The sequence below is a fragment of the Cherax quadricarinatus genome, chromosome 14 (assembly GCF_038502225.1).
Source record: "Cherax quadricarinatus isolate ZL_2023a chromosome 14, ASM3850222v1, whole genome shotgun sequence".
In the NCBI taxonomy this organism is placed as follows: Eukaryota; Metazoa; Arthropoda; class Malacostraca; order Decapoda; family Parastacidae; genus Cherax; species Cherax quadricarinatus.
In genome coordinates this window covers 25,155,957-25,173,521 of record NC_091305.1, presented here as the reverse complement: position 1 = coordinate 25,173,521, position 17,565 = coordinate 25,155,957, and the positions used below count along the sequence as shown (strand labels likewise).

Here is a 17,565-nt window from a genome sequence, read left to right as displayed (position 1 = left end):
TCGTGCCGAATAGGTAAATTTTGAGATTTTGGCTTAAATAGCAACGCTCTTTTTGCCGAATAAGGCAAGTGAAAATTTGCGTATGCAATAATTTCGCAAAAATCATTCTGAACCTATCGAAAAAAATATATTTCACTGTGTTTGTCTATTATTGAGTTGCTGTAAACTTATCTAAAATATATTTTGTTGGATTAGGCTAAATTAAATTGCGCTTGTTATAATAAGGTTAGGTAAGTTTTCTAAGGTTCTGTTGGTACAAAATTATTAATTTTCACATTAGCATCAATTAAAAAAAATATATATTTTTAAAAGCATAAGAGAAAATTTTAGAAAGGACTTAATTTTTAATGAGTTCTTTCTAATTGACCAATTTTACCTATTTGGCACGACATACTATATATATATATATATATATATATATATATATATATATATATATATATATATATATATATATATATATATATATATATATATATACATATATATATATATATATATATATATATATATATATATATATATACATATATATATACATATATATATATATATATATATATATATATATATATATATATATATATATATATATATATATATATACATATATATATATATATATATATATATATATATATATATATATATATATATATATATATATATATATATATATTATGAAAATATTTAATACTGACTCACCATTATCGAGGGCTGCCATCTTGGCTCTCAGGCTGGAGTTTATATCACTCTCTGCGTATGTTGTGTCAGAGTTGTTGTCTGATGAGGAGAGCGACGACCCTCCCGCCTGAATGCGTCGCCCTGAGGGAAATTTACGACCTCCCTTTAGCACGGGCGAGTCGTACTCGTCGAGGTGGTTGGCGTAGTGGAGGCCTCCCTGTGGAATCTCCTGGTAGTAGTGACCGTGGCCTGTCCCCAGCTGGTTCATGACGGCGGCTGTGTTTCCCTCCCCACCGCCACCCCCGCCGCCGCCTCCTCCTCCTCCCCCTCCACCACCGCCCCCACCAACTGCGGAAGGCGTGGCGTACTGCCCGCGGTAGTGGGACAGATTGTTATGGGCGTGGTTGGTGTGGGCGTGGGCGGCGTCGTGAAGAGTGGGCGGGTCTGCCAGCTCGGGTTCCGAGGCGTGGCTGAGAGGAGTGGTGGCCCGCGAGCGGTTACTTCCGCGATCACCTGAAGGACAAGGAAGGAACGGGAAGCTGTTAGCCTACTTCTGCTGCTACTGCTGCTTTTATGTTACTGCTGCTCTCATTTATGCTACTTGTGCTCTTACGCTACGGGTGCTCTTACGCAACTACGTGTGTTCTCGCTTATGCTACATATGTTCTTATACTACGTGTGTTCTTGTTCTAACGCTTCACATACTCGGTAACCTGTTAAATTAATGAACCAATAAAATCTAGTTATCCTGATAACACGTCAATATGTTGTTCACTAGTATACTAAGAATATATACCAGGTATCAACGATACATACATGAATAAGGTATACAAGGTATACATACCATGGATGCAGGGATGCAGACCATGCATGGAGAGATACAGACTATGTTTGAAGGATACCTAACAGGTATGCATGATACATGCCAAATGTAGAAAATGCATACTATATATATATATATATATATATATATATATATATATATATATATATATATATATATATATATATATATATAATCAGGTATTCTATATCTGAATAGCATAAATAATAACACTAAACGAAGAAAGTTCAAAGTTCTTGAATTAAACTACCTTCTTACTTTACAAAAGAGAAGGTGACTTTAATTAAGCCCACCCCACACCTAACTGCCTCACGCCCACACCACGCCCAGCTGCCTCACGCCCACACCACGCCCAGCTGCCTCACCCCCATACCACACACAACTGCCTCACGCCCACACCACGCCCAGCTGCCTCACGCCCACACCACGCCCAGCTGCCTCAAGTCCACACCACACCCAACTGCCTCACGCCCACACCACACCTAACTGCCTCACGCCCACACCACACCCTGCCTCAACTGCCTCACGCCCACACCACACCTAACTGCCTCACGCCCACACCACACCCAACTGCCTCACGCCCACACCACACCTAACTGCCTCACGCCCACACCACACCCAACTGCCTCACGCCCACACCACACCCAACTGCCTCACGTCCACACCACACCCAACTGCCTCACGCCCACACCACGCCCAACTGCCTCACGCCCACACCACACCCAACTGCCTCACGCCCACACCACGCCCAGCTGCCTCACGCCCACACCACGCCCAACTGCCTCACGCCCACACCACACCCAACTGCCTCACGCCCACACCACGCCCAGCTGCCTCACGCCCACACCACGCCCAACTGCCTCACGCCCACACCACACCCAACTGCCTCACGCCCACACCACGCCCAAATGCCTCACGCCCACACCACACCCAAATGCCTCACACCCACACCACACCCAAATGCCTCACGCCCACACCACGCCCAGCTGCCTCACGCCCACACCACACCCAACTGTCTCACTCCCAAACCACACCCAACTGCCTCACCCCCACACCACACACAACTGCCTCACGCTCAAACCACGCCCAGCTGCCTCACGCCCACACCACACCCAACTGCCTCACGCCCACACCACGCCCAACTGCCTCACGTCCACACCACACCCAACTGCCTCACGCCCACACCACGCCCAACTGCCTCACGCCCACACCACGCCCAACTGCCTCACGTCCACACCACACCCAACTGCCTCACGCCCACACCACGCCCAGCTGCCTCACGCCCACACCACACCCAACTGCCTCACCCCCACACCACACCCAACTGCCTCACGCCCACACCACGCCCAACTGCCTCACCCTCACACCACGCCCAACTGCCTCACCCCCACACCACACCCAACTGCCTCACGCCCACACCACGCCCAACTGCCTCAAGTCCACACCACACGTCGTTGTGCTCCGGGTTTTCTCGTGTTTTCACGGTCGCTCTTACGTGCTAGAACTTTAATTTGTGTCATCAATCCTATACGATACATCCCTCTAGCGCCTGGAACCAATCTTGGGCGGAAAACATTATATACTGAGTCAAAAAAGGAGAATTAGTGTGCACTACCTAGCAGAGTTTACTGCCAGAGGGGAATCATAGGCCTGTGTCCCGTGTGAAAAAATAATAATAATTGAACTTTGTGTCAGAGGAAAGAAAGTCTCCCTGAAAACATTGAGTATACATAGTGTATAGTGTATACTACAGTGGCTCCCTAGTATATTGATGATAAAGGCTAAAGTGTCATTTGAAAACAGGTGAATTTGTAAATGAAGTGATAAGCCTATAGAGGCAGGTGCCAGAAGTCGCCAGAAACTTACCACAGGTCAGCTGTTTTTAATAATCTTCCTGGCCTGCTAGTGTACTCGCATATAATCTAGTGATACCAGTGAATAGCAGAATACAGTGTTGTAGTAGCAACTAACCAGTATTATAATGGTACTTAGTGGAGTGGAGTGACTTTCATTAATTTCTTTTTTCTTGAAATACCAGACGTATACTGTGAATTTCATATAACCTGTAGTTACCAGCGGTCGCAATATACACAAGCAGAAGCAAATATTACTACAGAAAAAGCGTCCTTCCTCCAAAATTTGCACCAGTCAACTATAGTGATAATATAGCATTTATTGTGGTGGAGACGGAAAAAAAATAGAAAAGCTAGATACAGCGATTGATAAACAAGGGTTGAGGTCGACCGTTCGTCATTGTAGGAGTTGCCAGCAGTCACCGGCTCTTCAACACGCAAGTTATACTTTTGTATCAATCAAATCACATATTACTCGGGTAGATAATTTCCAGTAGATCCTTCATGTGTTAGCTCAAATCACCGACCAGTATGTTTTAAATAAGTGACCCACTGATCAGATCAGATCAACTGGTCCGAACCCTTGACTGGTCCGAACCCTTGACTGGTTTCAAACGGTTTCGTTGGACAATAAAGCAGACTGTAAACGGATGGGGTTGTAGGCGCCCTTATAAACACAAACATTAAATATATATCAGGAACGTGCACGGTAAGCTGTCCAATATACAAAAACAGTTAGAAACAGAAATACAAATAGCTAGAGCTTCATTTAAGGAGGTTATTAATAGAATATTCAAGAGGTTGCTAGTAAAATTGCAGTAAATCAACCATTCAAATCATTATGAAGCTGTGTGTAGTCTGTGGTCAGTCAAACAAACGGGCTTCCACATGCATAAAATGTCATTTTTGTGGAAATTGGTGTCACGCCCCTTGTGCAGATATCCAAGAACTAGCTACAAGCAGTATTAAAACAGGGAAGTGTTTTTGGGTATGCTCAAATGAGATAAATCTGTGGACTAAAATCACAAGGGTATTAAAAGAGGTCAACATCAAAGCTGCTTTCATAGAAAACCTGGAAGCTTTCTACAACAGATGGGAACATAAAAAGTCTGGGCTGAATGGTACTGCCCTTGATACTGGCCATGTAGTCAGAAACTGTAAGGCTGGAGATGATGCCCTGGTAGTCAGTAAATGTGGGGCTGATAGTGCTGTCCTGGGAGACAGTAATGGTGAAGCTGGAGGTGCTGTCCTGGGAGACAGTAATGGTGAAGCTGGAGGTGCTGTCCTGGGAGACAGTAATGGTGAAGCTGGAGATGCTGTCCTGGGAGACAGTAATGGTGAAGCTGGAGATGCTGTCCTGGGAGACAGTAATGGTGAAGCTGGAGATTTTGTCCAGGTAGTCGGGAATTATACGCAGGAAGGAATACGTATAAATGACCTCATAGGGGACAGGAGCCATAGTAGGGAAACAAGTGTAGTCAAAGATAAGATAAAACCAATATTGCAAACTAGAAATACCGCAGGAAATAGCAAACAAGAGGACTCCACTAGCAATAGTGAGGATATATTACCAAAAACAACTGGTGGGAGCTCCATTGTTGGTGCTAGGGAGGATAGAAGTAAGACAGGGAAACATGCACCAACAGGGAATACAGTCACAGAAACCCAAGGCAAACGGAAACCAAGCCTGTGCACATACTGTGCACTCGGTATCTGCTGGCATGGGAAATCTGGAAAAACAGATGGGACGTGCAACTATGACCACCCTAGAAAATGCCATGCCCATATGACAACAGGAAAATGCAAACTCCCTTCCTGTAAGCTTTTTCACCCTGAACTGTGTACCTCTTCAGTACAGGAAAGACTGTGCTATAACTTAAATTGCCAGGCATACCATCTAAAGGGGACAAAAAGATACAAAACATCCAGGCCATGGGAAAACCTGGGTAGCCACAGCCACTCAAGAGGGAGAGGTTTTTTAGTGCCAGGAAGGAAAAAAAACTGGCAGGAAATGGCAGAAATCGTACACCAAATCCAGTCATTCCTGGAGTGGAACCACAGTCGATGGCCTCCACTCCAAACCAACAGATACAGATACTAATGCCGGAAAAAAAATCCCCCCCAAGTACCAACAATACCACCAGTCCGATAACATTCTTCTTTGCAAATATACAGGGTCTAAAGCCAGCAACAAACAACAATATACCTTTCATCCGTGGACTGCTTGCAGAGGCAAAGGCAATGTTCGCGGCTTTCACTGAGACCCACATAAAGGATCACTTGGGCAACGAAATATGGATCCCAGGTTACAACATATACAGATGTGACAGAGTGAACAGGCAAAAGGGGGGGGTTGGCCTGTACATTGCAGAGTCACTTGTTTGCACAGAACTGCTAAATGCCTCAAATGATGTAGTGGAAGTTTTAGCAGTAAAGGTCGAGAACCAAAACCTAGTCATTGTGGTAGTCTACAAGCCTCCGGATGCAACATCCCAGCAATTCCAGGAACAGCTGTTAAAAATTGACCACTGTCTGGAAAATCTTCCAGCTCCTGCACCCAACATCTTGCTCCTGGGGGATTTCAACTTAAGGCACCTAAAATGGAGGAATATAGCAAATAATATTGTTGCAATAATAACACCAGGAGGCAGCTCTGATGAAAACTCACACTCACGCGAGCTTTTAAATCTCTGCACAAAATTAAATTTAAACCAGCAAATAATAGAGCCTACTAGACTGGAGAATACACTAGACCTCATCTTCACTAACAATGATGATCTGATAAGAAATGTCACCATATCAAAAACAATATACTCAGATCACAACATAATTGAGGTTCAGACATGTATGCGCGGAGCCCCAGACTGACAAAATGAGATTAGTCACGAGGGAGCATTCACCAAATTCAACTTAAATAACAAAAACATAAAGTGGGACCAAGTAAACCAAGTCCTAACCGATATAAGCTGGGAAGATATACTAAGCAACACAGACCCCAACTTATGCCTAGAACAGATTAACTCGGTGGCACTCGATGTATGCACAAGGCTTATTCCTCTAAGAAAAAGGAGGAGTAGATGTAAAATAGAAAGAGACAGGCGCTCCCTTTACAGGCGACGGAAAAGAATAACAGAGCGGCTAAAAGAGGTCAATATATCTGAAATGCGTAGGGAGACACTGGTCAGAGAAATAGCAAGCATCGAACTTAAGCTAAAAGAATCCTTTAGGAGTCAGGAATCGCGGGAAGAACTAAAAGCCATAAATGAAATCGAAAGAAACCCAAAGTATTTCTTCTCCTATGCCAAATCAAAATCGAGAACAACGTCCAGTATTGGGCCCCTACTTAAACAAGATGGGTCCTACACAGATGACAGCAAGGAAATGAGTGAGCTACTCAAGTCCCAATATGACTCAGTTTTTAGCAAGCCGCTAACCAGACTGAGAGTCGAAGATCAAAATGAATTTTTTATGAGAGAGCCACAAAATTTGATTAACACAAGCCTATCCGATGTTATCCTGACGCCAAATGACTTCGAACAGGCGATAAATGACATGCCCATGCACTCTGCCCCAGGGCCAGACTCATGGAACTCTGTGTTCATCAAGAACTGCAAGAAGCCCCTATCACGAGCCTTTTCCATCCTATGGAGAGGGAGCATGGACACGGGGGTCGTCCCACAGTTATTAAAAACAACAGACATAGCCCCACTCCACAAAGGGGGCAGTAAAGCAGCAGCAAAGAACTACAGACCAATAGCATATCATAAAAATCTTTGAAAGGGTCCTAAGAAGCAAGATCACCACCCATCTAGAAACCCATCAGTTACACAACCCAGGGCAACATGGGTTTAGAACAGGTCGCCCCTGTCTGTCTCAACTATTGGATCACTACGACAAGGTCCTAAATGCACTAGAAGACAAAAATAATGCAGATGTAATATATACAGACTTTGCAAAAGCCTTCGACAAGTGTGACCATGGCGTAATAGCGCACAAAATCCGTGCTAAAGGAATAACAGGAAAAGTCGGTCGATGGATCTATAATTTCCTCACTAACAGAACACAGAGAGTAGTCGTCAACAGAGTAAAGTCCGAGGCAGCTACGGTGAAAAGCTCTGTTCCACAAGGCACAGTACTCGCTCCCATCTTGTTCCTCATCCTCATATCCGACATAGACAAGGATGTCAGCCACAGCACCGTGTCTTCCTTTGCAGATGACATCCGAATCTGCATGACAGTGTCTTCCATTGAAGACACTGCAAAGCTCCAGGCGGACATCAACCAAATCTTTCAGTGGGCTGCAGAAAACAATATGAAGTTCAACGATGAGAAATTTCAATTACTCAGATATGGTAAACATGAGGAAATTAAATCTTCATCAGAGTACAAAACAAATTCTGGCCACAAAATAGAGCGAAACACCAACGTCAAAGACCTGGGAGTGATCATGTCGGAGGATCTCACCTTCAAGGACCATAACATTGTATCAATCGCATCTGCTAGAAAAATGACAGGATGGATAATGAGAACCTTCAAAACTAGGGAGGCCAAGCCCATGATGACACTCTTCAGGTCACTTGGTCTATCTAGGCTGGAATATTGCTGCACACTAACAGCACCTTTCAAGGCAGGTGAAATTGCCGACCTAGAAAATGTACAGAGAACTTTCACGGCGCGCATAACGGAGATAAAACACCTCAATTACTGGGAGCGCTTGGGGTTCCTAAACCTGTATTCCCTGGAACGCAGGAGGGAGAGATACATGATTATATACACCTGGAAAATCCTAGAGGGACTAGTACCGAACTTGCACACGAAAATCACTCACTACGAAAGCAAAAGACTTGGCAGACGATGCACCATCCCCCCAATGAAAAGCAGGGGTGTCACTAGCACGTTAAGAGACCATACAATAAGTGTCAGGGGCCCGAGACTGTTCAACTGCCTCCAAGCACACATAAGATTACCAACAGACCCCTGGCAGTCTTCAAGCTGGCACTGGACAAGCACCTAAAGTCACCTGATCAGCCGGGCTGTGGCTCGTACGTTGGTTTGCGTGCAGCCAGCAGCAACAGCCTGGTTGATCAGGCTATCCAACCTGGTCACAGACCCCGCGGGGGCGTTGATCCCCGCAGTCTCCAGGTCAAGCTCACGGCACTGTCTCACGACAAGCACCTAAAGTCAGTTCCTGATCAGCCGGGCTGTGGCTCGTACGTTGGTTTGCGTGCAGCCAGCAGCAACAGCCTGGTTGATCAGGCTCTGATCCAAAAGGAGGCCTGGTCACAGACCGGGCCGCGGGGGCGTTGATCCCCGGAACTCTCTCCAGTTAAACTCCAGGTAAACACCCAACTGCCTCACGCCCACACCAAGCCCAACTGTCTCACGCCCACACCACGCCCAACTGTCTCACCCCCACACCACGCCCAACTGCCTCACACCCACACCACGCCAAACTGCCTAACCCCCACACCACGCCCAACTGCCTCACGCCCAACTGCCTAACGCCAACTGCCTCACGCCCACACCACGCCCAACTCCCTCACGCCCACACCACGCTCAACTCCCTCACGCCCACACCACGCTCAACTGCCTCACACCCACACCACGCCCAACTGCCTCACGACCACACCACGCCCAACTGCCTCACGACCACACCACGCCCAACTGCCTTACCCCCACACCACGCCCAACTGCCTCACGCCCACACTACGCCCAACTGCCTCACGCCCACACCACCCAACTGCCTCACGACCACACCACGCCCAACTGCCTCACGCCCACACCACGCCCATCTGCCTCAACCCCACACCACGCCCAACTGCCTCACCCCCACACCACGCCCAACTGGCTCACCCCCACTCCACGCCCAACTGCCTCACCCCCACTCCACGCCAAACTGCCTCACGCCCACACCACGCCCAACTGCCTCACGCCCACACCACGCCCAACTGCCTCACGCCCACACCACGCACAACTGCCTAACCCCCACACCACGCCCAACTGCCTTACTCCCACAACGCCCAACTGCCTCACCCCCACACCACGCCCAACTGCCTCACCCCCACACCACACCCAACTACTTCACGCCAACACCACCCAACTGCCTCACGCCCACACCACGCCCAACTGCCTCTCCCCCACTCCACGCCCAACTGCCTCACCCCCACACCACGCCCAACTGCCTAACCCTCACACCCCGCCCCACTGCCTCACCCCCACACCACACCCAACTACTTCACGCCCACACCAACCAACTGCCTCACGCCCACACCACGCCCAAGTGCCTCACGCCCACACCACGCCCAACTGCTTAATCCCCACACCACGCCCAACTGCCTCACCCCCACACCACGCCCAACTGCCTTACCCCCACACCACGTCCAACTGCCTCACCCCCACACCACGCCCAACTGCCTCACCCCCACACCACACCCAACTACTTCACGCCAACACCACCCAACTGCCTCACGCCCACACCACGCCCAACTGCCTCACCCCCACACTACGCCCAACTGCCTCACCCCCGCCACCACGCCCAACTGCCTCACGCCCACACCACGCCCAACTAGCTCAAGCCCACACCACACCCAACTGCCTCACGCCCACATCACGCCCAACTGCCTCACTCCCACACCACGCCCAACTGCCTCATCCCCACACCTCGCCCAATTACCTCATCCCCACACCACGCCCAACTGCCTCACCCCGACATCACACCCAACTGCCTCACCCCCACACCACGCCCAACTGCCTCACGCCCACACCACGCCCAACTTCCTCACCTCCACACCACACCCAACTGCCTCACGCCCACACCACACCGAACTGCCTCACGCCCACACTACGCCCAACTGCCTTACCCCCACACCACGCCCAACTGCCTCACCCCCACACCACGCCCAACTGCCTCACGTCCACACCACGCCCAACTGCCTCACGTCCACACCACGCCCAACTGCCTCACGTCCACACCACGCCCAACTGCCTCACGCCCACACCACGCCCAACTGCCTCACGCCCACACCACGCCCAACTGCCTCACGCCCACACCACGCCCAACTGCCTCACCCCCACTCCACGCCCAACTGCCTCATCCCCACACCACGCCCAACTGCCTCACCCCCACACCACGCCCAACTGCCTCAACCCCACACCACGAACAACTGCCTCACCCTCACACCACGCCCAACTGCCTCACACCCACACCACGAACAACTGCCTCACGCCCACACCACTCCCAACTGCCTCACGCTCACACCACGCCCAAGTGCCTCACGCTCACACGACGCCCAACTGCCTCACCCCACTCCACGCCCAACTGCCTCACCACCACACCAAGCCGAACTGCCTCGCTACCAAACCACGCCCAACTGCCTCATCCCCTCACCACGCCCAACTGCCTCACACCCACACCACGCCCAACTGCCTCACGCCCACACCACACCCAACTGCCTCACGGTCACACCACGCCCAACTGCCTCACCCCCACTCCACGCCCAACTGCCTCACCCCCACACCACGCCCAACTGCCTCACCCCCACACCAGGCCCATCTGCCTCACACCCACACCACGCCCAACTGCCTCACACCCACACCACGCCCAACTGCCTCACGCCCACACCACACCCAGCTTCCTCACGCTCACACCACGCTCAATTGCCTCACCCCCACTCCACGCCCAACTGCCTCACCCCCACACCAAGCCCATCTGCCTCACCACCACAACACGCCCAACTGCCTCACCCCCACAAAACGCCCAACTGCCTCACACCCACACCACGCCCAACTGCCTCACACCCACTCCACGCCCATGCCACACCCAACTGCCTCACGCTCACACCACGCCCAACTGCCTCACCCCCACACCACGCCCAACTGCCTCACCCCCACACCACACCCAACTGCCTCACCACTCCACGCCCAACTGCCTCCCGCCCACACCACACCCAACTGCCTCATGGTCACCCCACGCCCTACTGCCTCACCCCCACTCCACGCCCAACTGCCTCACACCCACACCACGCCCAACTGCCTCACACCCACAGCACGCCCAACTGCCTCACGCCCACACCACGATCAACTGCCTCACGCCCACACCACGCCCAACTGCCTCACACCCACACCACGCACAACTGCCTCACACCCACACCACGCCCAACTACCTCACACCCACACCACGCCCAACTGCCTCACACCCACACCACGCCCAACTGCCTCACACCCACACCACACCCAACTGCCTCACACCCACACCACGCCCAACTGCCTCACACCCACACCACGCCCAACTGCCTCACACCCACACCACGCCCAACTATCTCACACCCACACCACGCCCAACTGCCTCACACCCACACCACGCCCAACTGCCTCACGCCCACACCACGCCCAACTGCCTCACACCCACACCACGCCCAACTGCCTCACACCCACACCACGCCCAACTACCTCACACCCACACCACGCCCAACTACCTCACACCCACACCACGCCCAACTGCCTCACGCCCACACCACACCCCTTTCCTTCCCAACTGAATCTTACATATACTTTCCTGCCAGAGCGCTGCTCGCACACTGAAATCAATTCACCATCTGTGGGAGGAGGGTAACACAAGCTCTCTTCCTCAAGGTATACCAAAGTACCTATACATTGGTATACCTTTGATGGGTTTCAAGAGTTCTGCTCTCGATGTCCGGCCCTGGGCCAGGCTTCTGTGGTGCTAGTCTTGTGAACTAGGCTGTTGTTGGTGGCCGCCGCTGGCACAAATATCCATCACAGCTTGGTTGATCCAGCACCTGGCTGGGGAAATTGTCTAGTTTTCTCCTTAAGATTTCAGTAGTGTTTCTGATATCTTCTGGCAAGATGTTTCAAAAAAAGTTTTGGGTGACGTATGTTGGTACAGTGTTCTCTTACTGTGTCCACGGCGGCCCTGACTTTCTTTATTTTACAGATTCTCCCATATCTCTCCAGCATGTTATGACATGTTTAAATTTCGAGAATAGGCCCTCAAGTACTTTATATATATATATATATATATATATATATATATATATATATATATATATATATATATATATATATATATATATATATATATATATATATATATATATATTAGTGGACCCTCGAATTTCATAATCACTTTTCTGTGTGTAAAACTATAGTTATCTTCTATAAAATGTATATTTTTATATTTCCCATAAGAAAAATGTAAATCCAATTAATCCATTCCAGACACTCAAAAATATTAACAAAAATACATTTTATTGAATAAATATATATATATATATATATATATATATATATATATATATATATATATATATATATATAGGTAGTAGGTTGGTAGACAGCAACCACCCAGGGAAGTACTACCGTCCTGCCAGATGACTGTGAAACAAAAACCTGTAACTGTTTTGCATGATGGTAGGATTGCTGGTTTCTTTTTCTGTCTCATAAACACGCTAAGATAACAGGGATATCTTGCTACTCCTACTTACACTTTGGTCACACTTCACAGACACGCACATGCATATATATATATACATACATCTAGGTTTTTCTCCTTTTTCTAAATAGCTCTTGTTCTTTTTTAATTTCTTCTATTGTCCATGGGGAAGTGGAAAAGAATCTTTCCTCCGTAAGCCATGCGTGTCGTATGAGGCGACTAAAATGCCGGGAGCAATGGGCTAGTAACCCCTTCTCCTGTATACAATTACTAAAAAGGAGAAGAAGAAAAACTTTATAAAACTGGGTTGCTTAAATGTGCGTGGATGTAGTGCGGATGACAAGAAACAGATGATTGCTGATGTTATGAATGAAAAGAAGTTGGATGTCCTGGCCCTAAGCGAAACAAAGCTGAAGGGGGTAGGAGAGTTTCAGTGGGGGGAAATAAATGGGATTAAATCTGGAGTATCTGAGAGAGTTAGAGCAAAGGAAGGGGTAGCAGTAATGTTAAATGATCAGTTATGGAAGGAGAAAAGAGAATATGAATGTGTAAATTCAAGAATTATGTGGATTAAAGTAAAGGTTGGATGCGAGAAGTGGGTCATAATAAGCGTGTATGCACCTGGAGAAGAGAGGAATGCAGAGGAGAGAGAGAGATTTTGGGAGATGTTAAGTGAATGTATAGGAGCCTTTGAACCAAGTGAGAGAGTAATTGTGGTAGGGGACTTGAATGCTAAAGTAGGAGAAACTTTTAGAGAGGGTGTGGTAGGTAAGTTTGGGGTGCCAGGTGTAAATGATAATGGGAGCCCTTTGATTGAACTTTGTATAGAAAGGGGTTTAGTTATAGGTAATACATATTTTAAGAAAAAGAGGATAAATAAGTATACACGATATGATGTAGGGCGAAATGACAGTAGTTTGTTGGATTATGTATTGGTAGATAAAAGACTGTTGAGTAGACTTCAGGATGTACATGTTTATAGAGGGGCCACAGATATATCAGATCACTTTCTAGTTGTAGCTACACTGAGAGTAAAAGGTAGATGGGATACAAGGAGAATAGAAGCATCAGGGAAGAGAGAGGTGAAGGTTTATAAACTAAAAGAGGAGGCAGTTAGGGTAAGATATAAACAGCTATTGGAGGATAGATGGGCTAATGAGAGCATAGGCAATGGGGTCGAAGAGGTATGGGGTAGGTTTAAAAATGTAGTGTTAGAGTGTTCAGCAGAAGTTTGTGGTTACAGGAAAGTGGGTGCAGGAGGGAAGAGGAGCGATTGGTGGAATGATGATGTAAAGAGAGTAGTAAGGGAGAAAAAGTTAGCATATGAGAAGTTTTTACAAAGTAGAAGTGATGCAAGGAGGGAAGAGTATATGGAGAAAAAGAGAGAAGTTAAGAGAGTGGTGAAGCAATGTAAAAAGAGAGCAAATGAGAGAGTGGGTGAGATGTTATCAACAAATTTTGTTGAAAATAAGAAAAAGTTTTGGAGTGAGATTAACAAGTTAAGAAAGCCTAGAGAACAAATGGATTTGTCAGTTAAAAATAGGAGAGGAGAGTTATTAAATGGAGAGTTAGAGGTATTGGGAAGATGGAGGGAATATTTTGAGGAATTGTTAAATGTTGATGAAGATAGGGAAGCTGTGATTTCGTGTATAGGGCAAGGAGGAATAACATCTTGTAGGAGTGAGGAAGAGCCAGTTGTGAGTGTGGGGGAAGTTCGTGAGGCAGTAGGTAAAATGAAAGGGGGTAAGGCAGCCGGGATTGATGGGATAAAGATAGAAATGTTAAAAGCAGGTGGGGATATAGTTTTGGAGTGGTTGGTGCAATTATTTAATAAATGTATGGAAGAGGGTAAGGTACCTGGGGATTGGCAGAGAGCATGCATAGTTCCTTTGTATAAAGGCAAAGGGGATAAAAGAGAGTGCAAAAATTATAGGGGGATAAGTCTGTTGAGTGTACCTGGTAAAGTGTATGGTAGAGTTATAATTGAAAGAATTAAGAGTAAGACGGAGAATAGGATAGCATATGAACAAGGAGGCTTTAGGAAAGGTAGGGGGTGTGTGGACCAGGTGTTTACAGTGAAACATATAAGTGAACAGTATTTAGATAAGGCTAAAGAGGTCTTTGTGGCATTTATGGATTTGGAAAAGGCGTATGACAGGGTGGATAGGGGGGCAATGTGGCAGATGTTGCAAGTGTATGGTGTAGGAGGTAGGTTACTGAAAGCAGTGAAGAGTTTTTACGAGGATAGTGAGGCTCAAGTTAGAGTATGTAGGAAAGAGGGAAATTTTTTCCCAGTAAAAGTAGGCCTTAGACAAGGATGTGTGATGTCACCGTGGTTGTTTAATATATTTATAGATGGGGTTGTAAGAGAAGTAAATGCGAGGGTCTTGGCAAGAGGCGTGGAGTTAAAAGATAAAGAATCACACACAAAGTGGGAGTTGTCACAGCTGCTCTTTGCTGATGACACTGTGCTCTTGGGAGATTCTGAAGAGAAGTTGCAGAGATTGGTGGATGAATTTGGTAGGGTGTGCAAAAGAAGAAAATTAAAGGTGAATACAGGAAAGAGTAAGGTTATGAGGATAACAAAAAGATTAGGTGATGAAAGATTGAATATCAGATTGGAGGGAGAGAGTATGGAGGAGGTGAACGTATTCAGATATTTGGGAGTGGACGTGTCAGCGGATGGGTCTATGAAAGATGAGGTGAATCATAGAATTGATGAGGGAAAAAGAGTGAGTGGTGCACTTAGGAGTCTGTGGAGACAAAGAACTTTGTCCTTGGAGGCAAAGAGGGGAATGTATGAGAGTATAGTTTTACCAACGCTCTTATATGGGTGTGAAGCGTGGGTGATGAATGTTGCAGCGAGGAGAAGGCTGGAGGCAGTGGAGATGTCATGTCTGAGGGCAATGTGTGGTGTGAATATAATGCAGAGAATTCGTAGTTTGGAAGTTAGGAGGAGGTGCGGGATTACCAAAACTGTTGTCCAGAGGGCTGAGGAAGGGTTGTTGAGGTGGTTCGGACATGTAGAGAGAATGGAGCGAAACAGAATGACTTCAAGAGTGTATCAGTCTGTAGTGGAAGGAAGGCGGGGTACGGGTCGGCCTAGGAAGGGTTGGAGGGAGGGGGTAAAGGAGGTTTTGTGTGCGAGGGGCTTGGACTTCCAGCAGGCATGCGTGAGCGTGTTTGATAGGAGTGAATGGAGACAAATGGTTTTTAATACTTGACGTGCTGTTGGAGTGTGAGGAAAGTAACATTTATGAAGGGATTCAGGGAAACCGGCGGGCCGGACTTGAGTCCTGGAGATGGGAAGTACAGTGCCTGCACTCTGAAGGAGGGGTGTTAATGTTGCAGTTTAAAAACTGTAGTGTAAAGCACCCTTCTGGCAAGACAGTGATGGAGTGAATGATGGTGAAAGTTTTTCTTTTTCGGGCCACCCTGCCTTGGTGGGAATCGGCCAGTGAGATAATAAAAAAAAAATAAATATATATATATATATATTTAAGGTAGTAGGTTGGTAGACAGCAACCACCCAGGGAGGTACTACCGTCCTGCCAAGTGAGTGTAAAACAAAAACCTGTAATTGTTTTACATGATGGTAGGATTGCTGGTGTCTTTTTTCTGTCTCATAAACATGCAAGATTTCAGGTACGTCTTGCTACTTCTACTTACACTTAGGTCACACTACACATACATGTACAAGCACATATATACACACCCCTCTGGGTTTTCTGCTATTTTCTTTCTAGTTCTTGTTCTTGTTTATTTCCTCTTACCTCCATGGGGAAGTGGAACAGAATTCTTCCTCCGTAAGCCATGCGTGTTGTAAGAGGCAACTAAAATACCGGGAGTAAGGGGCTAGTAACCCCTTCTCCTGTATAAATTACTAAATTTAAAAAGAGAAACTTTTGTTTTTCTTTTTGGGCCACCCTGCCTCGGTGGGATACGGCCGGTTTGTTGAAAATAAATAAATAAATAAATAAATATATATATATGTATATATATATATATATATATATATATATATATATATATATATATATATATATATATATAATGTATCTGTTACTTCTCCGCTCCAGCGACTACATATTTAGGACAGTGAGGTGTTGCTAGTAATTTAAATGCTTTATTGGCTCTATGAGAGCCATAAATGATCTTTAAAACTGGATCTGTCTCCTTCCCTGAACGGAGCCGTCAACACCGAACAGTACTCTATGCTAGCCAATTTCATGTATCTGAACATAAATGCTACAATTTACATAAAGCAAAAGGTAAACTACCACTGACATCATCACTCACGTCCAAGCAAAATGCTAACTCGTTGACACTGAAGTGTTGCAACCGATAATATTAATTACTACAGACGAGTGTATGTGTGTCGTTTATGATGACATGGAATAAGCTGTTATATGTATAATACCGTAGGCCTTGCTTTCACACACCGAGACTCTCTCTCTCTCTCTCTCTCTCTCTGTCTCTCTCTCTCTCTCTCTCTCTCTCTCTCTCTCTCTCTCTCCGAGTACTGTGCAATAAGCAATTAGCATAGCCCAACAGTGTATTGATCGATAAGAGACGTAATTACTTGTGAAGAGTAACATTAACTTGATTGCAAAATTAAGAAATAATAGCATAAATTGAAGGATGTAATAAGGAAAGAAAATGGGAGAGAGGGAGTGAGGGAGAAAGGGGAGAGAGGGAAGGAGGTAAGATAGCAAATGGAAATGGAGGAAAGA

The 17,565-nt window shown here is 46.9% G+C and overlaps 1 protein-coding gene across 6 annotated transcripts in view; it reads right to left on the bottom strand.

The window, feature by feature from the left end:
- The window catches only part of Ten-a (tenascin accessory), a 1,550,399-nt gene that overhangs the window by 784,092 nt on the left and 748,742 nt on the right, over positions 1-17,565 (bottom strand). For 3 of the 6 annotated variants that reach the window (XM_070084923.1, XM_070084927.1, XM_070084926.1), the window contains exon 1: positions 706-983. The exons of the other annotated variants lie outside the window; for them this stretch is intronic. In XM_070084923.1, the coding sequence (XP_069941024.1) occupies positions 706-952 (247 nt within the window). In that variant the 5' untranslated portion in view covers positions 953-983. Of the gene's footprint in view, positions 1-705; positions 984-17,565 lie in introns of those variants that run through there. 6 annotated transcript variants of the gene reach the window in all.